The 27,982-nt window shown below is 41.2% G+C and overlaps 1 protein-coding gene across 2 annotated transcripts in view; it reads left to right on the top strand.

Annotated features, from left to right (window-relative positions):
* Positions 1–22,176, top strand: part of TMPRSS7 (transmembrane serine protease 7) — a gene marked incomplete at both ends in the record, with an annotated part of 47,876 nt that extends 25,700 nt beyond the window's left edge. For both annotated transcript variants that reach the window (XM_079705087.1, XM_079705088.1), the window contains 9 exons: positions 5,583–5,689; positions 8,836–8,972; positions 11,249–11,356; positions 13,452–13,562; positions 14,364–14,480; positions 15,780–15,951; positions 18,302–18,570; positions 20,079–20,215; positions 22,006–22,176. In XM_079705087.1, coding sequence (XP_079561213.1) covers positions 5,583–5,689; positions 8,836–8,972; positions 11,249–11,356; positions 13,452–13,562; positions 14,364–14,480; positions 15,780–15,951; positions 18,302–18,570; positions 20,079–20,215; positions 22,006–22,176 — 1,329 coding nt within the window. The remainder of the gene's footprint in view (positions 1–5,582; positions 5,690–8,835; positions 8,973–11,248; positions 11,357–13,451; positions 13,563–14,363; positions 14,481–15,779; positions 15,952–18,301; positions 18,571–20,078; positions 20,216–22,005) is intronic.
* Between the last annotated feature and the right edge of the window lie 5,806 nt (positions 22,177–27,982).

Genomic DNA, 27,982 nt, shown 5'->3' with positions numbered 1-27,982 from the left:
CAATTGCCTTATGTGTTGAGGTGCTCCTATGTTGGGTGCATATATATTTATAATTGTTATATCTTCTTCTTGGATTGATCCCTTGATCATTATGTACTGTCCTTCCTTGTCTCTTGTAACATTATTTATTTTAAAGTCTATTTTATCTGATATGTGTATTGCTACTCCAGCTTTCTTTTGATTTCCGTTTGCATGGAATATCATTTTCCATCCCCTCACTTTCAGTCTGTATGTGTCCCTAGGTCTGAAGTGGGTCTCTTGTAGACAGCATATAGATGGGTCTTGTTTTTGTATCCATTCAGCAAGCCTGTGTCTTTTGGTTGGAGCATTTAATCCATTCACATTTAAGGTAATTTTCTATATGTATCTTCCTATGACCATTTTCTTAATTGTTTTGGGTTTGTTTTGTAGGTCCTTTTCTTCTCCTGTGTTTCCCACTTAGAGAAGTTCCTTTAGCACTTGTTGTAGAGCTGGTTTGGTGGTGCTGAATTCCCTTAGCTTTTGCTTGCCTGTAAAGCTTTTGATTTCTCCATTGAATCTGAATGAGATCCTTGCTGGGTAGAGTAATCTTGGTTGTACGTTCTTCCCTTTCATCACTGTAAGTATATCATGCCACTCCCTTCTGGCTTGTAGACTTTCTGCTGAGAAATCAGCTGTTAACCTCGTGGGAGTTTCGTTGTATATTATTTGTCATTTTTCCCTGCTGCTTTCAATAATTTTTCTTTGTCTTTAATTTTTGCCACTTTGATTACTATGTGTCTTGGCGTGTTTCTCCTTGGGTTTATCCTGTATGGGACTCTCTGCACTTCCTGGACTTGGGTGGCTATTTCCTTTCCCATATTAAGGAAGTTTTCTTCTATAATCTCTTCAAATATTTTCTTGAGTCCTTTCTCTCTCTCTTCTCCTTCTGGAACCCCTATAATGCGAATGTTGTTGTGTTCAATGTTGTCCCAGAGGTCTCTTAGGCTGTCTTCATTTCTTTCCATTCTTTTTTCTTTATTCTGTTGCATGACAGTGAATTCCACCATTCTGTCTTCCAGGTCACTTATCTGTTCTCCTGCCTCCATTATTCTGCTATTGATTCCTTCTAGTATAGTTTTCATTTCAGTTGTTGTATTGTTCATCTCTGTTTGTTCTTTAATTTTTCTAGGTCTTTGTTAAACTTTTCTTGCATCTTCTTGATCTTTGCCTCCATTCTTTTTCCTAGGTCCTGGATCATCTTCACTATCATTATTCTGATTTCTTTTTCTGGAAGGTTGCCTATCTCCACTTCAGTTAGTTGTTTTTCTGGGGTTTTATCTTGTTCCTTCATCTGGTACATAACCCTCTGCCTTTTCTTCTTGTCTATCTTTCTGTGAATGTGTTTTATGTTCCACAGGGTGCAGGATTGTAGTTCTTCTTGCTTCTGCTGTCTGCCCTCTGGTGAATGAGGCTATCTAAGAGGCTTGAGCAAGCTTCCTGATCAGAGGGACTAGTGGTGGGTAGCGCTGGCTTTTGCTCTGGTGGGCAGAGCTCAGTAAAACTTTAATCCACTTGTCTGCTGATGGGTGGGGCTGGGTTCCCTCCCTGTTGGTTCTTTGGCCTGAGGTGACCCAACACTGGAGACTACCTGGGCTCTTTGGTTGCGTTAATGGTGGATTCTGGGAGGGCTCACACCAAGGAGTACTTCCCAGAACTTCTTCTGCCAGTGTCCTTGTCCCCACGTGAAACGGAGCCACCCCCCACCTCTGCAGGAGACCCTCCAACACTAGCATGTAGGTCTCGTTCAGTCTCCTCTAAGGTCACTGCTCCTTCCCCTGGGTCCTGGTGCACACATTACTTTGTGTGTGCCCTCCAAGTGTGGAGTTTCTGTTTCCCCTAGTCCTGTCGAAGTCCTGCAATGAAATCCTGCCAGCCTTCAAAGTGTGATTCTCTAGGAATTTCTCCTCCTGTTGCTGGACCCCCAGGTTGGAAAGCTTGACGTGGGGCTCAGAACCTTCACTCCAGTGGGTGGACTTCTGTGGTATAAGTGTTCTCCAGTCTGTGAGTCACCCACCCAGCAGTTATTGGATTTGATTTTACTGTGATTGTGCCCCTCCTACTATCTCATTGTGGCTTCTCCTTTGTCTTTTGAGATCATGTTTCTAAATGGAAATCATGTAAAAAATAATTTGTGACCTGTAAAATATCTTTGCATTTAATAAAAATGAAGAACTGCATGACTTAAGTAACAAAAATATTGACTCAAATCATGATAAAACCTTTTCTACACAAGAGTTAATTTTATCATCCCCAATCCTTCTTAGTGACTGGTTTGATTTCCAAATCTACTGAAGAACCATCAATTCCCTTCTCAAACTCACTTCCAGCTGAGTTTTTAAGGTCTTATTTATCTGAGAAGGATTAACTCTTGCTCCAACTTAAAGCTCATCTGATTCTTCTCTCAAGCTCTCCTGTCTGTTCAACAAATGTTTGTTGAATGTCTGCTGCATGTCATTCACTGTACAGGGATGCCTAGTAGCAAGGTTACCAAAGTCCTTCTCTCACAGAGCTAACAGACTACAGGGCAGGAGGGAGATATTAAATCAATAAAACCAAAAAAGGACTTTGAGGTTATAATATGTCATCTACATTTGTTTAGTACTTCAGCGTTTTCAGCACACATAATTTTATTTGCGCTTCAAAGCATACCTCTGATGTAGGAGCTATATTATTGTCATTTTATAGATAAGGAAACAGAAATGGGGACAAAGCATTTGCTAGAGGCCCCTCCAATAGTAAGTGACCCAGGTAGGATTAAAAGGAATCATGCCCCCTCCATAAATAAATTCAGCAGCCTCTCCTTTTCTGGGCTCCTAAAGATGTTCAGCTTCCCTATCTGTCATAACATTCACTTATCTGAACATTCATCTCCCTCTCTCTTCCTTCTTTTTGTTTTCCAAATAATCAGTTTTGTTTTAGAGTCTTAGAAGAAAAAGTAAAGCAGTCCCTTCAGTTGTTTTATCATAGATGTCATCAGCCCAGCACCATCCAGTTAGGTCCACCAGACATAAGCAGGGATCACTGTGGGCCATGCAATTTCACCTTCTCATGTCACACAGGAAATAGATGGGATTCCCCAGAAGAGAGCCTCTCTTCCATGATTCTGTGGCAAGCATATTTGCCAAAGAATTTTCCAGTGCTCATCTGAGGTGGGTTCTTGTTTGTGTGTACACGTGTATACAGCCACTGGCAAGTTAGGGGTTACTGAAAGTAAGGCATGTCCTGCATTTTGTTACCATCACTGACTAGAGAGATATTTAAATACAGCAGTTCCAGATCAGAAGAATTCCTCTCCTTACTTGGTTACAGTTTCCAAAACAAAGGTATAGCGTTGGGCAGTGGGAACAGAGAGTACAGAACATAGAGGGAAATAGCGTACTTAGTAGTTTCACGTTTCTCATTCATTTGTTGAAATAGCTTGCAATACTTTGTGAAACTGCACCTCATCCATCCATTTATCAAGCACGGTAATATCAGTAGAGTCTCTTGGCCAATCTAAGCATGAAAGTAGAATTGTGTATGATTCTGTGTCAGCGGAATCAGTGTGCAAGGGGACATATTTCCTTTCACTGTGGAGAGGCTTTTTGCTTGGGGTGCATATAAATCCATTTCGTTTCAGAGCTCTGGAACTCAGTGAAAATGCCTAAGCAAGCTTCTTTGTGGAGGATTGCATTGGAATATGTTCTCATGCTATAAAATTTAATTGATTCCTTAAATATATTTACTATCTTTCAGTTCACATATTTTTTTTTTTAATGTGAAGAAATAACCAAATGACAAGAGTGAAAAAAATGTGATGTGTGTTCTCATGAGCCTTGTGAGTCTTACGGTGAATGAAAGACAATCCTGTTCCTCTGGGGTTCCCGACATGGGTTTCCAGGCAGTGCTGAGAAAAGGAAGGCCTTCAGAGAAATGCAGGACTGGTTTGAGTTTCTGGTCTGTGTTGGGAAAGTTGCTTGTCTTTGGTTAGTCTAGGTTCCTTCTTCTATAAGATGGGAATCATACTATCTGCCTAACCATGTTGTTATGTTTAAATCAGTCATAAAGTGCCCAATCCATTTCCTCTCAAAGGTAGATTAAGATGGGAGGGGAACTATATTTAAACACAAGTTAGAAAGAAGCACACCACACAGCAAAGAAACTATAACATAAAATATGATGACATAACTGAAAAACCAAATGTCTGTCAGAGCAATAAAAGTCAATGGACAAAATTCATCTGTTAAAGGAATAAGGCAGTAGGATTGAATTGCAAAGTATTACCTAAAACTTAAATGTATGTTGTTTTTAAAAGACAAAATGAATTTAAAAAGTGATTTTGTAAAGTTGAAAATAAAAGGATGGGCAATATCATACTAGGCATATGTAAACAATCAGAAAGCAGGGAGCACAACCTTAATGCCAGACAATGCTGGAATTACGGCATTCAGTGGGAAAAGGAAGGCAGTCTGCAGTGATAAAGAGGGTGATCCACATAACGATCTAATTACTACGATTATTTATGCACCAAAGGATATAGCGTTAATACTCGTAAAACCTATATGAGGTACAAAGAGAAACGGAGAGTGCTTCAATAAGAGATTTTCCTTTCTCTTGGCTCATGACAGAGACAGTGAGGGACAATAAATAAGGCTAAGAAGAGTATTAAATCATACAAATAAAGAGTTTGGTAATATATATAAACAGAAATTACCCTTTTAAAAAAATGACCTTGGGGCCTTCATAAATTTGATCCCAACAAAATTGTTAGTAAATTAAAAAATTAAATGCTATACTGCAATAAATAATCTGTTATCTAACTCAGGTAGAATTTAAAACCTTGAAAATAGGGAAGCCAAAATTCTGCTCCCTGGAAATGTAAGAACTCTCTCTTAAATAATTCCTGGGCTAAAGTGAAAATTAAAACAAAAATTATGGCATATCAGATGTGATGTATGTGCATGTCATACAATGCCACAACAAGGCCAGTTGCATTGCGTGTGTGTACGTGTCAGTGTGTGTGTGTGTATGCGCTCACTTGTGCACGTACCACATAAGTAGCTGCTTCTCTTGTTTGATCTCTTCCAAGAAGACATAGGGATGACTCAGAAACGTCTGAAGTACCAAGGTTTAATATGAAGAGGATGCTGATTCATTCCTCCTTTACCTAAAGAATCAGAATAGTGCCTTAAATAAACTGTCATTATTGCCATCTAAGGAGGAAAGTGTGTAAACTTGCTAACAAGTGGGTGTTTTCAAAGTTAAGCTCACTTACTTGGAGGAAACTGAAACCTAGAGGTGATCTAATGTATCTATCTCAGCTCATCACACTGGGGCGTCACAGCTGCTCCTTGAGCACAGGGTGTGCTGGGGGGGCAGCTCACTTCCCTCTCTGTCGTGCTCTCCTCTTCAGGTCAGTTTGTTCAGGGGAACTGGTCTACCCCACCAAGGGCCACAGGGCACAGTGAATAAAATGCCCTTAAAATAGCAAGCCCAAGGAATGCGTTCTGAGTAACAAAATCTTAGTCTGAAACATATTCTTCAACTGAGTCATTTTTCTGACTTACGTTTGTTTTTTATAGACTCCCCTATCAACTCTCGGCATAGCACTGAAATTCCATAACTATTCAATAACCAAGAAGAGTATGAAAGGCTGTGACCATGGATGGTGGGAAATTAATGAGCACATGTAAGTGGTTTCCATATGTGAAGAATCCAATGAAAAGCCTCACCCAGGAGTTCAAAGCCTTGGATTCCTTTCCCCCAGAGAGTCTGCACTTTACTATTTACAGACCGGGGAACTGAGGACTACAGGAGTTAAATAACTTGCTCAAGGTCACTCAGCTCATAAGAGGTTAACCCAGGATTCAAGTCCTTATGGCTCCCAAGTCCCTGTTTCTATCACTGCTCTGTGCTGTTGGGCTATGGATGTACACGCTCCATACTTTACAAAAATAATTGGCAGAAAAACCATTGCAGCCATGGAGGAAAATAGTAAATAGAAGTCCTGATGATTACAAAAGCTAGAAACCATTAGCCAATTCTGTGCAGTAGGAGAAAGAAGCTGAGAGAAATTTAGGCGCCTGGGCTTCCCGAACTGATCTAGAAGGTCCTTACTCTCTCCCTTAATTCATCCTTTAGCTCTTGTTATGTTTACTTGCTTCTAAAGTTATAATAGGTCTTGTATTAAAAAAAAAAAATACAGGATGCCCTGTCTTTGCCAAATAGCTTCTCAGTTTACTTTAAGGAAACTTGTGAAGTTAGCCTTCGGGACTTGTCTGCTAATTCTTTGCTCACAGCTATTCCATGAATGAAACCTTCCCCTTCTAAATGATTTTCCTGAACAACCTTCTTTGATTTCATTTAGACTCTTAGATGACTTGCTAAATAGTCATTGATCCTAGAATCAATGACTTGGAATAGAATCTCCCTGATTTAATGGCTTTCTTGGATCCATTATTAACATGTGGCTTGTACTCCTTTTGGGAGTATTTTTGAATCAAGGGTCTATTAAGTAGGAGGCAGAAGACCTAGGTTCAAATTGCAGCCTTGTTGTTTAGTAGCTACATTAACTAGGACAAATTATTTAATCACTTTGTCAGTCTGTAAAATGAGGTAATGAGGTGGGGATTTTTGGTAAGAATTCAATGAAATGATGCTTACCACACACCAGAACATCTTAGCTATGATTAATATGATTAATAGGATTGCTAAGGAAATGACATTGGATGCATAAATACTATGGAATGTGCCCCAAGGCTTGAAAGATATTGCATTTTGGTATTTAATTAGAGGTCCAGAAAACAAATCTTTACAAATCTATTGTAAGCTTGTATGCTTAAAATAAAGCAGTGCTTTGAAAATGAGATGCTTTTTCCTCCTAAGTAACAACCCCTGCCACCCATGATGTATTGCTGCCAAAATATGAATAGTTTCCTCCTGCAAATACCAGGAAAGCTCTCTGCCCTAAATACTTTCCCTGAAGGACCAGCTCTTCATTTTGTCTTGTGGGTTGGCTGAAATTCTATCGGAGTCTTTTGATACTAGTTGTACCCATGGGATTTAAAATGCCAGCCCTTCCCATTATCAGTCCTTTTCATTAGAAAGGCTCTAATTGAACTAATTCCTGGCACCTTGCTGCTAAGGTTAGCCTAAAGGCTTTGGGTCTGTCATGGAGAAGGAAGAAAAAGTAATGCTGACACCAGGAAGCCTAGTGATCCTGAATTCAGAGAACATAGGGGCGGGGTATGAGTGCTCAGGGCACCTAGAATGCAGTATATAAACCTGAAGAAATGGACAGCCTTCCTAAGCTTTTGTCCAGCAAAGTTCCGGAGGGCAAGGCTGTTGGTGCGTTAGAAAGTGCTAGGGTTTAGTATCCGGTGAACTGTGTCCTAATGCTGCCTCTGCTTACTTACTATTTGGACTTTAACAAATTACTTCACCTCTTTATGTCTCAGTTTTCTTACCTGTCACGTGTCTGCCCACGTAAACTAACACTTGCTGGGTTTCTCCAATCTCTCGATTTATTTTACGTTCATTTCATAAACCTCCACTATGCCCCATTACATACTGTCCCCCTGTAAACTCCAGCCCAAGCATGGTTTCATGCTTGACCCCTTTCCTCTTAACTCCTCTTTAATGTCGAAGTGAGGCTAATCTTTGCAAGAAAACTCTAGTAAATATTAATGGAGAATTCCAATAAAAACTATGAGATACAGATAACAATCATCATGATTTTAGAATGCAGGCTTCTGATCCCAAGATGACCAACTAGAGTAGACTCTGGCCCCAAAAGCTTGACTAGGCTTTCAGGCACCTCTCAGATGCTGGCTTCTGCTTAGCCAGGTGGCCACCTGCAGCTGCTGTCTCTTCCTCGTATCCCAGGGGCTGGTCTACCCGCTGATCAGCTCCTGAACTTCAGCCAATTGCAAAGATTTGTCCTGAAATATACGTGAATGCTTTGAACTGTAAAATGATAGGTTATCCCTGTGCTCTTCACACTGAATGCCAACATCTGACCCATGAAATGTGTGGTTCCCAAATGCTTTGGGGACCTGGAGTGATGGGCATTCACAGATTCCAGTGGAGGACGTCCTCCTTCAAGCCTAGTGTCTACTGTTTCCCTTTGAGAAACAATAGACACCTGGGAAAGTCTTGCTCACACAAGGCAGAAGCCTAACTCACCATGGGCCCCAGTGTAATGATACTTCATGTTCCACTAACGGCAGTGCTCATGCAAGGATAACTAATATGGGGGACATTTTCTCCTAGGTGATGAAAAGAAAAACCAAGGTAGGGGGATATTGCAGATGGACATCACTATTTTGAAATTTTGCCAAGGACAAGCCCTGAAGTGCATATCAGAGTTCAATTTAGATTGAAAGATTGTTGTCTTTTGCTTTAAGTGTTGCTGGAATTCTCTGCACGTTTTCAACCTGAGTTCATGGATTCCACTCTGCCCTGTAGAGAGATTTGTGGCCAGAGTAGGCAATTCTTTTTTTGTTAGGCAGTTATTTATGTTCAAAGAAGAGAGAGGCGTAGGAGAATTAAACCCGTATTTCTTCTAATTATAAGTATTGGTGAGGAAAGCAACAGGTAACAGATAGTTGGTAGTACTGCTATTGTTTTATTTAGCAGAGGAGAAAATCAAGGGGACAGAAGTGATTCAATGGCAATCACTTAGCATAGGGTGGATAACTACCATCAGCTCTACCATAAGCATCTCCGTTTATGAAGCTTAAATGACCAAAGTATCAGTGAATTCGCTGATGACAGAAGACAGGAATGCAGTTGACAGGCCCTCATGCTGTGTGTCCCCCTACCCTTACTCCTCAGGTACTGCGGCTCCTACATGGATCACCAGACGATTTTCCGAGTGCCCAACTCCTTGGTTCACGTTCAGCTTCAGTGCAGTTCAAGGCTTTCGGACAAGCCACTTTTGGTGGAATATGGCAGTTACAACATCAGTCAACGTAAGCCGGGGATCAGCCCCTTAGAAAACCATAATGAAGGGTTAAACAGAGGCTAACACTTTATGACTCTAAACGATGAGAATTTAAGGAATGAAAACTCCTTCTTTATTTCTGCTATTGACTAGTATACTTTTATAATAATATTTAAATAACTATATAGTAGGAACAAAATATATGATAAATATTACATACAATTATGTATTTATTATGCTGAAGTTTAAATTATAGAAGAAATAATATCATTATTACAATTGAAAAGTAGTTTCTTACATTATTCCTGAAATATAGGACAATTTCTTGATTCATTGTTCTTCTTGCTGGCCATAATTTTTTGTAAATATGAGGTTTACGCCAACATTTGATGGATCGGAGGGCAGCAGTTGCAACTCACTGTGACTTCTGATGCATAGAAGGACTGGTCTTTCAAGGAGAGTCCAAATATCAGCCTGCAGAGTGTTGAACTTCACACTGAGAACTGCTGGAACAGTGGCCAGGAAGCGGTCAGCAGAAAAGGCAATGTCTGAGGGAAGTCATTAGTGCTGGAGAGAGTAGATACTGACGCAGGAAATTCTCAACCCGTTTTTTTTTTTGTTTTTGTTTTTTTTGTCTTAAACAGTAGTCTCTGAGGTTTAATAATCTAATTGTATTTTTTGGTAGTAGAAATTAAAATATATGACAATTCAAATAGGAGACTTTCGTCTGTATTCCACCTACAGTCACTTCTCCTGCCACTGGGATGCCACTCTGTGCTTGGAGAAACAGTGATTGTGTCTCAACCCATTTTAAAAGAGGGAAAATAAGACTTGACCACTTAGGAATCCATGAGGTTAAGTCCTGAGAGAAAGCTCAGTTAGACCCTTCCTACTTTGTCAATGCTAATATACCTGCTTCTGGATTCAGAATTATTACACTTCTGAATATCAGAATATTATAATTCCCATCAATGATACAGGTAACTAGTAAGCTATCTTTTTTTTTTTTTTTTTTGCTGTACGCGGGCCTCTCACTGCTGTGGCCTCTCCCGTTGCGGAGTACAGGCTCCGGACGTGCAGGCTCAGCGGCCACGGCTCACGGGCCCAGCCGCTCCGCGGCATGTGGGATCCTCCCAGACCGGGGCACGAACCCGTGTCCCCTGCATCGGCAGGCGGACTCTCAACCACTGCGCCACCAGGGAAGCCCAAGCTATCTTATTTTTAACTCTTATTTCAAACCATGAATATTTCCTAGGAGCTCATGCTCTCCATCATGTGCCGTTGAGTTAGTGGTTGACCTGACCATACAGCCTCCCCATTCTTTTGCACGAAGCACAGGCTAGGTAGCTTATAAAGAACAGAAATTTATTTCTCACAGTTCTAGAGTCTGGAAGTCCAAGATCAGGGTGCCCGGCATGGTCGAGTGAGGGCCGTCTTCTGGTCTCAGACTTCTCGTTGTGCCCTCGCATGGCAGAAGGGGTGAGAGTGCTCTGTGCGGCCTCTTTTATAAAGGCAGGCACTCATCCCATTCACGAGGGCTCTGCCTCCGTCACTTATCACCTCCTGAAGGCCCCGCTTCCCCCTACCATCACCCTGGGCATTAGGATTTCAACATATGAATTTGGGGGCTGGGGAACACAAATATTCAGACCCCGGCAGAGAGAAAGGATTTACTATTACTATCATGTTTAGCTATAAGCCCAGGATTAAAGATTCCATTCCAGGGAATGGATCTTTGATGAGTAGCCTGGTTGAAGTGCCCTAAGAGTCCTGAGTTTTGAAACCAGTCACTAATCTCTCTAGGTCCAACTTCTAAGATCAGTGGTTACTAATACATTTTGCCGTAGAGATCCCTTGAAAATGTAATTAAAGGCACAGACCATCAGAATAATGCATCTGGTCATAGGGGATTCAGAAACACCAGAAGGCCATTTAAATTCCCCGAGGATTCTAAAGACTGCACCCTGAGCCTACTGGACTCAAAGGCATCTTCCAGCTTTCTCTTTCTTCAAGTCTGTGATAAAGCCAGGTTGCTGAGTCGAGGATGGAGGTGTAGGAATTTGTACATGTGACCTGCCTGCAATGTTGACTCAGAGCTTCTGGTGGATTAGTTTGATTTCTTTGTTCTTAAATAGTCCTTTTTGGTCTTTCAATTACCAGCTATAGCTTTGCTTTGATGGAGAAATTGTATAATTACTACCGCTATGTTGCCACTCAGCCACTTAACAATTCACATTTCTTTGTTAATGTGGTCTGGTGACTTTTAGGGACCCACACAGATTTCCTATGTCTTATTGTCTCTAGCCTGTCCTGTTGGATCTTTTAGATGCTCCTCCGGTTTATGTGTCCCTCAGGCCCAGCGCTGTGATGGAGTAAATGACTGCTTTGATGAAAGTGATGAACTCTTCTGTGGTGGGTATTTAAGCTTTTACTATGACTTTCTTAGGAATAAATAGCTTGTCAGGATCACTGTTGCTGCTGATGCACATCCTGGGTCTTTTGTAGCTGTTATCTATTGCCACATAATAAACTATCCCCCAAACTCAGTGGCTTACGACAATCATTTGTTCTGGATCATTCATCTGTGTGTTGTCTCAGGTATGACCAATCTAGGCTGGCCTCAGCTGGTTGGCACTGCTTTAAGCCGTGGAGCCTCCTGAGCTTGGTTCTTCTCAGGTTGGGGTTGGTTCTACTCCTCATGGTTCTTTTCCTTGTTGAGCTAGTGGCCTGGCCCTGGCAGTGGTGGAAGCAAAGGAGGGGTGACCAAAAATATAAGGTTCCTCTTAAGTCCTGGTCTTGGAGCTGGCACATCATCACTTGTGTCATATTCCATCGGTCAAATAGCTGAGGCCATAGTCAAGGGGCAGGGAAGTTTATTCTGCACACTTTGGGGCCATGGCAAGGGTGGGGATGCATAATACTATCATAGAGAATGAGGATCTATGGTTAGTAAATCAATCAGCCACAATCTGAAACATAATCCTATTTTAAAGCACGGATCTTTCCTCTAGAAAGAAGTTCAGAATCTGCAGAGAAGTAAACACTTTCAGCATGCTCATTTATGGAGCACAGGTGTTGAGAATAAAAGAATTGATTTTTTTTTTTACCAGTATAGTTTGCATCAACATCACATTGGTAATAACTAAGTGGTGGGGTTTTGGATATTCTTATTTTGGGCAGAGAGTCTCTGTATTGGTTTTTCATTACTATTTGCACATAATTCCTGAATCTATCTCCAGTTTCAGGGAGTAATATGGGGAGAGTAGTTCACTGGACCATATGACACCACTGGCAACCCTTTCTCCTAAAGATCCAGAGTTTAATTCCAATACAATTGCAATGATGAAGCTATTTAATCTTTCTATATTTTGGAGAAATATTAAAGTTAATATAACTAACTGAAAAATTATGTTCATAAAAAAATAACCTGTAACTCTACACCCTTTTTTTTAATTGACAAAACAAAATAAAACCCTCTTAACTTAGGCTTCATTAACAATTTAAATCTATAGGGTCTTCTATTTCTTAAGAAAATAAATACCATTATATAGTGATTGAGGTTGCTTTTGTTTTTTATGTTATTTTTATTCCCTACTATTATGCTCCAAATGAAAGTGATTATTGTTACTTTGTAACAAGGACTGTTTTTTAGTAATTATCATTTCTCATCATGCCATGTTGGGAGCTGTTCTCTAGGAGTTGCCTAGGTACTAGATACTCTCAGAGTAAATAAATGAACTATTTCAGGGCAGCAACGTCCTCCCCCCTGCTCCTCACAAGACATACCTCTGAAAAAACAGGAGCAGATAACAAAAATGATAACTTTTCAAAAAACCAGAAATGTCTAAAGAATTATACCTTCTAAGAGCGCTTGCTACTATATTGTGTCTGTCACTGGTCTAAAGGCAATTCCCGAAAATATTCCAAAGAAGAAAAATTGTAATAGATTTACACTGGTATTTCCTAGTTCAGGGAATGAATGTCTCAGGGTAAAATAATTTTAAAGAGAGTTTTCCTTACCAATAGACTACAAGTCTGTTGTTCTTTAAGATCTCACATTCGTTAATCTAGTCTACAAACTTTTAGTGAGCACCTACTATTTGATCAGGTGCCAGAAGAACAGAGATGAGTAAAACAAAATCCCCAATCTCAGGACACTCCACTTTGTTTAGGAAGATAGACAAGTCCAATTTAGATAACAGTTTATGATTTTTATTTTCCTTAACAACTTATGATGCATTTAATTGTAATTAAAGAAACAAACCACCAGAGTTTAATGTATTTCTCCACAAGCAAAAGTCATATCTGACAAACTCAAAGTGCTAAGAATTACACCAAAATTTAAACATCTGCTTTTCCTCATGGAGGTGTCAGTTTTGAGAAAACACATGTTTTGTTTTGTTTAAGTCATCTTAACCATTTGCACATTTTGAGGGGCACTGCTGGTCATCAGGGAGTCCCAACTGATGTCTCGGGCTCACGAGCTTTCTGCCTGTTCTCCTTCCAGTGACTCTTAGACCTGCCTGCAACTCCAGCTCCTTCAGGCAGCACGGCCCTCTGGTCTGCGACGGCTTCAGGGACTGTGAGGATGGCCGGGATGAGCAGAATTGCACTCAAAGTGAGGAGGAGCCCTCTGCACTTTGCTGTTCTTCTAACCAGACTCTTCTAAGCCCAAATCAAAATATCTCTCTTGGGTTAGGGCAATCGGCTTGTCCCAGTTTCCCCACGGAAAATCCCAGGTCCAGGGAATCCTCCTGGGCCCAGACAAAGTGGAAGAGTTGGTCACTCTAATTGGGGTGGAGCGTGTGTGTGTGTGTGTGTGTTTGTGTGTGTGTGTGTGTGTGTGAATTCTGGAAGATTTTCCTTGCTGACTTGCTTCTAATGCTCTTCACGACTCAAGGAAACTGAGGATCGGATATAGGGGGATTTGCCAGATACTGTGATAGGGTATGATCTATTCTGGCCCCTGCAAAAACACACACTGCCAGAGTTGTGAACAAATGTGCAGTAATTCACAAAATCTGTCCATTCCCCCCCACCCCCAGTGGTATAAAAGGACTGAGTATGGTGTTGATTTTTGCTCAGAAATTTTCTTGGAGAACAAGGTAAAATAATGGCAAAGAAGCCATGGCTTAAGCCACTGATATGGCCAACTGCTTGGCATCTCCCCTACAGTGGAAGAAAGGAGAGACTATTGGGTTGATTCTCAACCAGTGCACCTGCCTGCCTTCCTTTCAGTGGCTCTGCTGAGATGCAGGGACGGGACAGTGTGGGGTCGCTTCATTTCCCTCTGCCATGTTTCCCAGAGCAGCAAACACCGATCCTGTGGCTAAGCCATCCGTTGTGGACGGAATTCAGTGTCATTCACTCAAATCTGTCTCTGAGTAGGAAAAATCCTTTCTCCTTTGCTCATTTTTAGGTATTCCGTGCAACAACAGAACTTTTAAGTGTGGCAATGATATTTGCATTAGGAAACAAAATGCAAAATGTGATGGCACTGTGGACTGTCCAGATGGAAGTGATGAGCAAGGCTGCAGTGAGTAGAAACATGTTCCTTCTGATCCTTTGTATTTGTTCCTCAGTTGGTCTGTTTTTTCATTTTTATTCCCTTCTTGGTGTAATGCCCCAGGCAGAAGTTGCCACAGGCCAGGGAAGAATAGTAAACATTGGTGAACTGAATCTGAAATGGTTTCTCAGAATTAAAAATTCTAGGGTGGTGTCTGTCTTCTTTCTTGATAATAAGCATTCATGCACTAGATGTTTATACTGAGAACTTTCACTTTCTAATAACTCTAATCAAGGGATAAGCTCTTAAATTAAAAAACCTATGAGAAAGGAAATAGGTACTGGAATGCCATGGATGACTTTGTTAATTATGCCTTATGTTGTGATCAATATCAAGTGCTGGTTTGTTCCTTAGCTATGACCTGAGAACAGTAATCCACCCTATGTTATTATTAGTTGTGTGGTTTCTAATTGGCCATGTGCCAACTTGTTAATTATGTATCCTTATCAATACTATTTACACTGGAAAATAATTGCTCTGATAACTAGTTTTTCTTAGCTAGGTTTTTTTTTTTTAATTAATTAATTATTTTACTTTTGGCTGCATTGGGTCTTCATTGCTGTGCGCGGGCTTCCTCTGGTTGCGGCGAACGGGGGCTACTCTTCATTGCGGTGCACAGGCTTCTTATTGAGGTGGCGTTTCTTGTTGCAGAGCATGGGCTTTAGGCGCGTGGGCTTCAGTAGTTGCAGCACGCAGGCTCAGTAGTTGTGGCTCACGGGCTCTAGAGCACAGGCTCAGTAGTTGTGGTTCCCCGGGCTTAGTTGCTCCACGGCATGTGGGATCTTCCCGGACCAGGGCTCGAACCCGTGTCCCCTGCATTGGCGGGCAGATTCTTAATCACTGTGCCACCAGGTAAGTCCAACTAGGTTTTCATTTGTTTGGGACTTACAAATTCTCTCCCAAATCAGCACAACTTCAAGGACACTCTTCTCAATTCTGTTGCATTTGGAACTAATCTTTTTTCTCTACCTAACAACCTGAACTCCACGGCTCCTGTTCTTATCAGTACAGCTGTTACTAATAGGTCCCCTCCTCCCCTCATGTGTGTTATTGTACAGAGACTCTGTGTCAAGGCCTATTTTCAGGAGGGAGGTGGTGATTTGTTGGTGCTGGTTTCAGACAGACCCCCATCTCGCCTCTCTAGATAAACAGGGGATTTCAAATTGCTTATCTGGTTAGTCAGTTCCCAACCCAGCTCAAAACTTGACTGGATTTCCAGTTTTTCTTCCAAGTCTGCCTTTAATTCATGTGACCCTTCCTCTCCTAAAGGCTGCAGCAGGAGTCCCTCCACCCTCCACCGCATCATCGGGGGCACCGACACCCTGGAAGGGGGTTGGCCATGGCAAGTCAGCCTCCACTTTGTTGGATCTGCCTACTGTGGAGCCTCAGTCATCTCCAGGGAGTGGCTTCTCTCGGCCGCCCACTGTTTCCATGGAAACAGGTAGGGCATCTCAATTCTTACTCTGAAGTGACCACAGACCACAGACCATACACCTGCTCCCATGTTGTGGGAAGAAGCTCCCTGTTGGACACATTCAATCCATTCAGTTGGTGGTTTTTTATTTTGTTTTGTTTTTGTGACATCAATTGTATGCCAAACATTCTTTTTAGGTATTATTGATATAAAGAGAAGAACACAAAGGAATATCAATAATGAACAGGCTTTTACCAGACTGAGAAAATAGGATAGGGCTTTCAAGTCAGAAGGAATTCTGTGGGAACGTGTGAAGACCATAGAGTATGGGAATGTGTGGAGAACGGGTATTAAGGGATTACTGGGGTACAGGTATCCCTATTTAGAGCGTGAGGGTAGCGATTCTGCATCCAATTTCCAGTGTAGAGGTGGGGAGGATTCCCACAGTCCCAAGCAATTCTCTGACATTAGCTGGGTGTCCTATAATTCAACTCAATTCTGACTTTGTCTACCCAGATAGACAGATTAAACAGTTTAGGGGCTCAGTCCTACAAAACTACCCCTCTCCCCCTAATTCAGATGCCAATCCAAAGCCTAGGTTGTCACCTGATCTTCTGACTGACTGGTTATAGAGTGGAGGTTCTAATGACCCCCTCCATGGATTTTATTAATTTGCTAGAGCAGCTCACAGAAGTCAGAGAAACATTTTACTTGTTGGCTTACTAGTTTATTATAATAAGATATAACTCAGGAACAGTCTGATGGAAGGCATGCATAGGGCGAGGTATGAGAAAGGGTACAGAATTTTCCATGCCTTCCTGGTGTGCATCACTCTCTCCGAATCCCCATGCGTTCACCAACTGGGAAGCTCTCCAAACCCAGTCCTTTTGGAATTTTATGGAAGCTTCCTTACAGAGCCATGATTAATTAAATCATTGGTCATTGGCCATGGATTCAACCTCTAGCCCCTCATTCCTCCCTAGAGGTCAGGAGTGTAACTGAAAGTTCTAACCCTCCAATCACATAGCTGGTTCTCCTGGTGACCAGCCCCCAGCCTTAGCTGCAGTCCCAAAGTAACCTCATTAACATAACAAAAGACACATTTGCCCCTCTCATCACTTAGGAAATTCCAAGGGTTTTAGGAGCTCTATGCCAAATGGAAGGAAAACCAAGTACATATTTCTTATTATAAATCACAATATCATGGGGGGATCATGAAAAAGTCCATTAGGGTTGTCGTCCGAAGGGCTCTGTCTGCCATTACTAAATGGGGTTATTATGGGGCAGACACTCTCCCAGCTAAGGGTGAAAAGAAAGCTCAGAAAACAACTAAAAAGTAACCTTATTTGGAATCTATTGGAGCTTAGGTACAAAAATATGCCATTCATTTCTCATTCAGAATTTTTTAAAGTGGAGTATTTCAATGAATTTATACAATTAGAGTATTTGTTTCTCCTGGAAATTACAGGATTCATGTTAATGACTAAAACGGCTACACTTCTGTTCCACCATTAGTCTTTTATGCTAAGAAACTGCTCCAAGTAATACGTGACCCTCAATACTCCCCTGGGTCCCCAGTGCTGCCCATGAGATGTCAGCTAAGCAGATAAGGGGCCACACTCTTTGGGATCTGTCCTTATTTTTCTTCCAAAGCTTCCACATTCTCTTCACCCCACCAGAGCAAGGCTGCTACACCCATGGAGACAGAAACCTCAGGTGGAGGTTACAAGACCCTCGGTGACTTCATGCCAGGATACTGGGGTCAGGATTAGAATTCTGGAAGGGCTCATAGGGAGTGGGACCCTGTGAATAGTCAAGTTTGAACAGTTAGAGCAGTGATCTTTAAGGCTTCTGGTAGTTTTCAAGAAGAAGTTTCCTTACATTCCTGCTTGGAATACTTTGATTTCTAATCTATTTTGGTATTCATATCATTTGAATTTGGTAAAAGGATCCCCAGACCACCGTCTTACTGGCCCTGTCTGTCTCCATCAAATACCACTGTCAGCTTGAATAGGGAGAAGGTAACAAATGAATTCCAGTCACTACCAATCTTGACCTGTGTGTGATTCCTGAAATACTGGTGGCAAGAAAATTGCCAGCAGGTCCTTAGAGTGTGGTTGAGGAAATTTTCTAGAACTTAACTATCATCCACCAGCCCTGCTCTACCTTACTCCATCTTTGGTTTTACTAAGGGGACAAGGGAGGCTCAGAGAAGTTGTGTTCCTTGCCATGCCCATGGACAGAGGCAACGTCTAGGATAGGGATTGAAAGTCAGACCTCCCTTCCTGCAGCCCTCCTCCCTCTGTGGAGTGCTCTTTTCCAAACCATGTCTGGTTCTTCAGGCCTCTGACTCTGTGCTTCATTCTTTTTGTACCAGACTCTCCGACCCCACACCATGGACTGCTCACCTTGGCATGTACGTGCAGGGGAATGCCAAGTTCGTCTCCCCAGTGAGAAGAATTGTGGTCCACGAGTACTATAACAGCCAGACCTTTGACTATGATATTGCGTTGCTACAGCTCAGTGTCGCCTGGCCTGAGACCCTGAAACAGCTCATTCAGCCAATATGCATTCCTCCTGCTGGCCAGAAAGTACGCAGTGGAGAGAAGTGCTGGGTGACCGGCTGGGGGCGAAGGCATGAAGCAGGTGTGTATGTGTCAGTGAACACCATGCCCTCCTCTCCAGATCATAGTAACTCGTGTTGGTGTAGTGCTTTAGGGTTCATGGAGAGGGTTTTTGTATATGATCTCATGGAGCCTTCTAAAAACTCTGAGAGGTGGAATGGAGGAGAGTATTATAATTCTTGTTTTATGATGCTTTCCCCTTGCCTCAAAAAGAAGCAGGACCCACTTCTTAAGGGAAGCTCTTTGAGCAAGGCAGGGCTGGATAGATAGTATGGGCCCTTTGCAAACTCAGAGGGGTTTGCTAGTTCCCTTTCATCCAAAAAAATTGACTCATTTTCATAAAGAAGAGAAGGATACTCTGTCACACACAAACACACACACCTTACTGTGTCAATTCATAGACAGTTGTCTGGAGGATGATACGAGTATGTCCTTTACAAGGGCAACTAACTGGCCAAGTGAATGAGAGTGAGGGCTGAAATCCAGCCTGCCCTTAGCTTACCAGACTTCAGATTCAGGCATAAGGGGTTAAATCAGCCTAGAATTGATCCACGCAGAGAGGATGCCTTTTTACAATTCTTCCACCCAGAGGGGGCATCCTTTTTCATATGCACAAAGGTCAGACTTTATGGTAGGGAAGTTCCTACATCTGTCCTGCCAAGGTTTTTATGGCCTAGGATTCTAAATACACAGTATGGAGAGGAATCCAAAGTTTTAATCCAAAGGTTAGAGCTAATGCTTTCCCTTGATCTCCCAGTCATCTTGGATTCCCTTGCAGTCATTTCCAAGGGCTTAGGACAGATACGTTTTCTGTAAGTCTTGGCCTTGCTTTGACACTCTCTAAAGATTCACTATGGGCAGCTTCTCCAGTGCTAACTGCCTACATTTAGTTATTGAAATCATGAAATTCACCACCTGTTTGGCCCTCCTGAGGGAAGGCAGATCACTGCTCGAACACCTATAACCTATCAGGACTGTGCTCAGGACTTTAATTACATCATCATATATCACAAGAGGAAAGAGTCTATTCAACCACCATATCATGGGACATTTTCTTTACAAGCATGAGTGTGTGAGTGTTTATTTTTCTGAATCATCTTAGCTACATAGGTTAGAAAAGGAAGTGAAAGGGCTATATCCACAGTATTATGTTTTTATGGTTCCTAGGATACTCCCATGCGTCAGTTATCATGCTCCACTTAAGGGGTCTTCCTGACCAGTGAGTATTGGTAATAACTGTTGCTGATTCACAGTCCTGAAGGCAGGAGGTACTTGGTGAAGGAGTATGGCACAGTAGCTCAGATGGTCGAGTCAGGCCTTGGATCTGAATCCTGCTCTGTTACTCGCTATTCTTGTGCCACTGGTTAAGTCCTTTATCCTCTTAAGCCTCCATTTCTTCATCAGAAAAATGGTTATCATAATAGAATTTACCTAAAAAATTGTTATGAGGGTAAAAGGAGAAAATGAGTAAATTGTCTAATAAAGTAAATGTAATCATTACTGTGATTTCTACTTCTATGTGTTTTCCAGACAATAAAGGCTCCCCTGTTTTGCAGCAAGCAGAGGTAGAGCTCATTGACCAAACCCTCTGTGTTTCCACCTATGGGATCATCACTTCGAGGATGCTCTGTGCGGGCGTCATGTCAGGCAAGAAAGATGCTTGCAGGGTAAGTCATCTTACATTTCCCTTGCCTAACATGGTGTACTTTCCATAGATGCTTTCATGTTTAATCTATACAACACTGGGCAATAACTCGGGCAGGGGCCTACCTTCATTCATATATTAATTATAATCCAATTGTCTGAGATCAGGAAAAGGTGACTAAATAGTAATTGGATCTGTAAAACTCATTTTCTAGTCACCATGTATTTTCCTCCAACAATTAGGGAATGAAGTCAGCATTTATCATTCTGCCATGATTTTCTTATAACGAAAAACTAAAAAACAAAGCAGAACGCACACACACAGTGGTTTAGGATCACTACCTATTTCTTAGCAGTGGCCATGTACCTTCTAAAGAAACAGTATTTTATTTACTTACTCCTTTAACGCATAGGCTGGGGGAAAGGAAAGCGGAGTGGGAGAGGTGACAGGGACACTCATTTTTATGCCTCTGGATAGGCCTCCTGACAGTGGTGAAGTTGAAGGTCACCTTTGGGGGGACATTTCTATGAGCCTCAGATTCCAATGTATGCAGATATCTATTTGATTGCCAAAAAGTGAACAGGTGATTTAGAGAATGAGAAGGGCAGGGGAGCTGTTCCCGCATCTTTACATAACCTTAAAAATCATCTTATTATAATACTGTAGTGACTTCTATCTTCTAAGCTCCTATTTTGTGGCAAGCACTGTACTAGGTCCTTTACATAAATTCATTCAAATTATTTTTCATCCCCATTTTATAGAAGAGGAAACTGGGGCACAGAGAGCCTAAGTAAATTACCCAAGGTAACACAGCTAGTTGAGCTGGGATTTGAACCCTTACCTCTTAATGCTAAAGCTACTATATTTTGGGTGCTTCCTGCAGCTAGTCGGTTATATAGTCCTGTTCCCCATAGCCACCCGGGTTTAGAGGTTAAATTAGACTTCGTGGAGTCGGTGTGGCAACAGTTAAAATAAAAAGATCTCAGTCTCCTACTAGTTAGAATTCACCTAATCAGGTTTAGAATTGTAGGGGTGGCATCCAGGGACACATTCGGAATGCTTTTTTTATCTTTGCCTCTGAGTAAGGTGTAGCTTCAGGTATGCTCCAAAATAAGAAAATAAAAATCCAGATATTACACTTTAAATAATGAGCACTGTAGGAATTCTGTTTAAACATTGAATTATTTCAGCCTTTGCTTTTGGAGTTAAGATGTCAGAAAGGACTCTCAAGTGAGGGTGATTTCTCTGTGATAACTATCAGCCAGTGATCCTTGGGGTTTCGTAATTGGACCTGGCTCACTAAACAGGGTCTCCTTTTTTTTCTTCCTCAGGGCCATGAGCCAACACTAAAGTTGCATGGCCCAGAGGTAGGAGTGTACCTACCTTCCAAGATAACCATGCCTCAAAAGGTTACTGTGAGGATTAAATGACCCAAAACCGTGATTAGCACATACCAGCACTAAATAAATGTTAGCTATTATTATTATTGTCATTATTACTACTATTAAGGTTTGTTATTTTTTTAGAGGTATGTGAGAATTGTTTCCTCTGCAAGAATCTTCTAATGTCACTTTTGGCCTAAAGAATCTAGTTTCTTATGATGAATGCACCTTTTTAATTATAGGAAAAATAATTCTAAAATGACATTAGAAGTTTCACATTATTTCTTGTTACTTCCCCAAACTGCATAGTAGTTAGCCAAGCAAGAACCTGTCAGAGTAGGAGTTTGCTCACAATTCATTAGACATCTTAATTCAAAATTGATGACCATGGGACAAATGTGCTTTTTACTTACATTATCTTCTTGTGTAGGGAGATTCGGGTGGACCTTTGTCCTGTCGAAGAAAAAGTGATGGAAAATGGATTTTGACTGGCATTGTTAGCTGGGGACATGGATGTGGAAGACCAAACTTTCCTGGTGTTTATACAAGGGTGTCAAACTTTGTTCCCTGGATTCATAAATATGTCCCTTCTCTTTTGTAATTGTGCAACTTTGATTTTTGACTATGTTTTATGTGATAGATTCTTTAAAAAAGAATGCAGTAATTATCAGTAAAATGAGATAATATTTTTCTTCTGGAACTCTCAGATTGCATACATTTGGTATTGAAAGACAGAAAGATTAATATGTATTTTATTCCCTGAAAAATTGTCTCAAGGATAGAGCTGTATTCATTCTTAAGCATCAAAGGGCCATTGATTCAGGAATGGAAGAAAACTAAAGTAATGTCATGAACCAAACATCTAAAATAAGATAAAAAGTGGGTGAGATGCTCAAGAATCCATACCTTACTTTATGTTCCTATTCAAGGGCAGATATTTATAAGGATCCAGGCAAAACTGATTTATTGAAATAAGTTCCATTAAAAAAACCATGCCAGATCTTCAGTGTTCTAATGAAATTAAAAGCATAAAAATGACTCCTTCACAAATGCAAACAAAGCTAAACTCAGTTATTGACAGAGGAAGTACCAATATTGTTATTTTCCAATCCAATCTGTCTAACCATATCACAGGACTTTTCTTCAGCTGTAACATGGTAATATTGTATACAGAGAAACCATCAAACAACTAACGAAACTTATTTGTCAATTACTAATTAGTAATCTTCACTAAAACGATAGAATGAAACATTGTGGTAGTTAGATTAAAAGCACTTACAGGGGATTTAAGAAAATTGTGGCAATGCTGGTCAGCAGTTGAAAGACAAAGGAATTTTTGGACGACTGTTTTGAAAGTGAAAAATTTCAGAATATTATCATCTGACTTCTGATCCCTTTATAAAACTCCAATGGCCAAAACTTTCTTTTATTATCAGAGCCGTGTAATACCTAGCATAGTTGTGAACCTATAGTACATGCTCAATACATCATAGTTATTGACTTGTTTTGTTTTGTTTGTTTGTTTGTTTTTTGAAGATGTTGGGGGTAGGAGTTTATTAATTAATTAATTTATTTATTTTTGCTGTGTTGGGTCTTCGTTTCTGTGTGAGGGCTTTCTCTTGTTGTGGCAAGCGGGGGCCACTCCTCATCGCAGTGCGCAGGGCTCTCACTATTGTGGCCTCTCTTGCTGCGGAGCACAGGCTCCAGACACTCAGGCTCAGTAGTTGTGTCTCACGGGCCTAGTTGCTCCGTGGCATGTGGGATCCTCCCAGCCCAGGGCTCGAACCCGTGTCCCCTGCATTAGCAGGCAGATTCTGAACCACTGCACCACCAGGGAAGCCCCATGTTTTGTTTTTATTTAGAGTGTTTCACACATAATCTCAGAATAAACTTTTCATTAATAGAGGCTGTACTTAACAATATCACCAAGTAGGTAAAAACAGCAGACAGGAGAAGAATGATATTATTTCTTTCCCTGGAACAAAGTCAAAGAAAGTAATAGCAATGTTATTTTTAAGTAGGGTCCAAAATAATGAAACTGGATTTCATAGGACCTCGGAAAATCTTAATGTAACAGCAAAAGAAGAGAGAGTAAAAGGTGTCATAACCCAGATCAGATAGTAAGACTGAAACCTGGATATGATTTCTCTGAGATAGTGAATGTTTTCCATTTCACAAAACATATTTTGATTTGCTAAAAGACTATTTCCTTCAGATAAAGGAAAAATGTTTTAATGATACACCTCTGAATATATCCCTGAGGATTCAGTAAACTGGCTGTGGCATAGTGCAATTCAGAGGGCCAAGTGTTCTCCTTAATCCACAAAGGGAGATTTAGCTACTGAACCCATGGCATAGAAGAACAAATTAGGCTGACAGTTCTTAAAACCTAGGTTTATTTTGCCTGGTATTGCTGTGACTTAGGTACACGGTGAATTGTACTTTTTACTTATGGTGATTTCTAAGGAGATTTACTATTCAACAAAATACCTCACAACCTTGCATAAGTTTGTGATCTCAGTTAGGAGATGGAGGATGGTTAGCATGATCTATCAGATTCATCAGAGGGAGTTTTCAAACCACGCATACATGCTACTATTCTAAGCACTTGCTGGTGCTAATGTGAGTGTACCATGTTCCTCATCAGTGCAGACATGGGGGAAATGTTGAGAAACACCAGTTTAACTTACTTGGCTACTTTATGCCAAGATGCCTTTAGAACCTGAATGATGTAGGAATATCGACTTTATTTTTGCAAAGGTGTGAGTAGAGGCAAATTCCAAGACTGGTTTAGTTAACAGAGTGGAGTGGTCTCTAAAAACAAAGGAGCATTTTCATGTGCTAGACTATTGGGGAGAATTTGTAGGGACTCACCCTTCACAGTGCCTGGAAAACTGCAAAATGAAATACCACAAGCCAACCAACTATTTCTCATTTGTTTTCTGCTTGATTATCCTGAGTGACTGATCCAATTGCTCTAATTGCTGATGTTCAGCATAGTACTGCTTGCCATCTGTCAACATATGGGTACAAAATGTGGTGTTTTGAAGAGGCATAGATCTATTTGAAGCTAATGAGATGCTTTGGTGACCTCACTTTAATGATGTTACTTTGTTTTATATGACAACCATTTAGGAAATTATTTGCTCTTAAAGGAGATGAAGAAAGAAGAACAAGTACTATGACAAGAAAAGCAAAATTGAAAATCTTATATACTGGTCATCAAGTCTTGGCAAGAAGTATGTTTGAATTTTTTAATGTTATTTACATTTGACCCCCTTGAACGAACTAAAGTACTTGAGTCAATAATAATTTTTAGATTATATTAAAAAGAACTATTTGTGCAAGAACAGTATACTTTTAAAAAGCACATTTAAAGAACTATTTATGAAAGAACAATATCCTTTAAAAAGCTACCCCTATAGAAGTCAGTTTTGAAGAAAATACAAAAACAAATCTAGATAGAACTTGATTCCTCATTCACAAACCCTAAACTTCAACAAGAATTATTTAATCTAAACCTGGTTCTACCTCCAGGGAGAAACACTTCTTCCTAAATCATCTGAATCTTCAGTTTAGAGTCAGACTGGCAGGATAAAAAAAGTCCTCAAGTAGAAGTTGGTACATTCACCTACATTCTAGGTCAGCTGTCTGGAGATGAAGACATTTGCAGTTATCAGAAATCAGGAACAGGTTGCAAGTAAGAATTTAAGTAGTTCAGGCAATATGGGGAGGTGTGAGCAAGTGTCAGCAATCCAGAAAATGTGACAAGACAGGAACACAAATCAATATCAAAAGAAAGTATATTGAATCAAAGGTTATTGCTGGGTGCAAAGAGTTTGGGGTAGGTGGGTATTAGTTACAGAGATACTCATAGTTATGGAAAGGAAAGGAATATTTACTGCGATTCTGCTTTTACCAGGTACAGGAATAAATGCTTTACTTTAATTACCTCATTTAATCCTCCTAAATCTACTGGTTAGGAATCATTTTATAAGGAGGAAAGAAGCTCATAGACTTTAAACAACTTGCCTAAGAACACACAGTTAGTGAGGGTCTAAATTTGATCCTAACTCTTCTTGTCTTCAAAACCTATACTACCATAGGGATGTCAACAGTGTACAGGGCTAGTCTTATGAAATTCTGGAAATGCATTCGAGTCTAGATAAGAGAATAAATAAACCTCACCTCGTGGTACTCAGAAGACATTGAGAGATGTGGTGTAGAATATGCTTGTGACAGGAAACAGTAGCTTTCTGGTTCTCTGGGAGAGTGAAGGAGATTTTAGACATCTGTTCATGGAGAAACCAGGCTTGGAAGATAGCTACAATCCATCCATCCTACACAACAGAGGGAATCTCCCACTGAGAATGAGCTCCTGCAGTCAAATGAGGAAATTATGGGAAAGGTGGTCTGGGGCTGAGTAAGGATAGGAGTCAGGATTAGAGAGGTTTTAATGGTTCTAGTCAGGGTCTAAGGCCCTGGGTCTAGCAAGCTGTCATTACCGAGAATATTCAAATGAATCAACATTTACAGAGGTCACTGTGCTGGATACAGAGCGGAGTACTGGGAACATAGATACCTCGAGGAGGTTAAACAAATGGTGGAGGCAGACAAGGAAAAAAAATTCCTGCTTATATTCCATTTTAGCCATTCTGGCCTCTTTACTGATTCGCAGACAGTAAAAGTCAGACAGGCTCCAGTCTCAGGTCCTTTGTCCTGGAGTTCCTTCTTCTTTCAGAAATCTGCAGAGCTAATTCCTTGCCATCTTCAACTCTTTACTCAAATTTCACTTTCCTAATGACGCCTAAGTTGGTCATCTTATTTATAATTGCAACTCCCAACGGCACCGCTCAGCTCTCCAACTTCCCATACTCTTCTTTACCTCTTTTTTTCCCCATAGCACGCACCACCTCCTAATATTCTAAAAACATTATTTAAGTTTGCTCCCCCCTAATAAATATTAGTTTCACAATGGCAGTGATTGTGTTTTATTTAGCTATCTCTTCAGATACATCTCAAGCACCAAGAAGAATGCCTGACACATAGCGAGCATTCAGTACTACTTGTTGAATTAAATTAGACTGAATATGTGACATGGTTAGCACAGGAACAACGTGTATGGGTAGCAGAGTGTGGATAACTTTTGGTGGAGGAAGGGAATCAGAGAAGGTCTATTGGGAAAAGTGTGTTTCAGCTTGGATTTAAAGATGAAGGGGAGCTGTCCATACAGAAAGTGGGCTGGAGTGGAAGGAAAAACATTTCAAGCAGAGGGAGCATCATATACAAAGACGTGGGGAGTGGCAACAGAAAGGGAGAGGGAAGGACCAGCCAGGAAGAGGAATCTGGTCAGACCAGAGGAGTCTACTGACTACTGAATGTCCGAGAAGGAAGACTAGAAGTTAGTTATTGCAGGGAAAGGTATACATGCAGTTTCCTCTCTCTTTTCACCTCTGATTCATTCTCTGCTCTTAGCCTGGGAGGCTGACCCCCAACCTCCATCACCAGTTTCCAATGGGAGTTAACGGGCAAAACCCTGGCAGGTGGAGAGAAAGATCAGAGAATTTTTCCTCTCTGCTGGACTGTAGTCCTGGCAGTGGCTGCAAATTTTTGTGACTACAGATCCTAGCAAGAGGGTCCAACCGATGGTTCTAGTTTTTAATCCAGCTCTAGTCCCTTTTAAACCTCAGGGTATGGAAGGCTTTCTGCTGTTGCTAGTCCTTGGGTGCCTTGGTGCCCCTTTTTGGTTCCCTTAGCCCTTGCTCCTTCATTAGAAAGCCTCTTACAAAATCCCAGCTGAGAATGCAGACTGAGTCCTGCCTTTTAGGGCAGAGAAAGCAGAAGTCAGTGCCGGCCAGCAGCTGAGTGCCTGCAGTTAGCACAACCCCATCCAGAAGGCAGATGGAGTCCAGAGTCCAGATGAGCTGGCAGCAGGCAAGAGACAACTAGAGAGCCGATATCTAGGCAGTGTCTGAACAGTAGGTATCGAGGGTGCTGGATTTTTGGACACAAGTCAACATCTTCTGAAATGGAGCTGATTTATATGTGCCAGGTCCATGTCTCAAGCTCATCTCAGTATGTATGTTTGTTGGGGGCAGGGAAGTAGGGAAGCAAGCCAGCTCTGAGCAGAAGCTTGAGAGGATCAGCACACCCTGCACAGCAAACATAATTTCAGGCTCTCAAGACCAGACGTTCTGAACTATGGACTGTGGATTGTGAGTGGGTGCATATACTTTTTCCTCAGTGTGTGTGTGTGTGTGTGTGTGTGTGTGTGTGTGTGTGTGTGTGTGTGGGGTGGTGGTGGTGATGGTGGGATATCTGTGACTCCTCTTCCCAAAGGTAGATAATAGCCAACGTTTATGAATGTTTGCTCTATGTTTGAGTGCTTTGCTGATATCAACTCTATG

The sequence above is a fragment of the Hyperoodon ampullatus genome, assembly GCF_949752795.1.
Source record: "Hyperoodon ampullatus genome assembly, chromosome: 5".
Classification (NCBI taxonomy): Eukaryota; Metazoa; Chordata; class Mammalia; order Artiodactyla; family Ziphiidae; genus Hyperoodon; species Hyperoodon ampullatus.
Note: the sequence above shows the minus strand (reverse complement) of the source record. Positions and strands in the feature narration are given on the sequence as shown.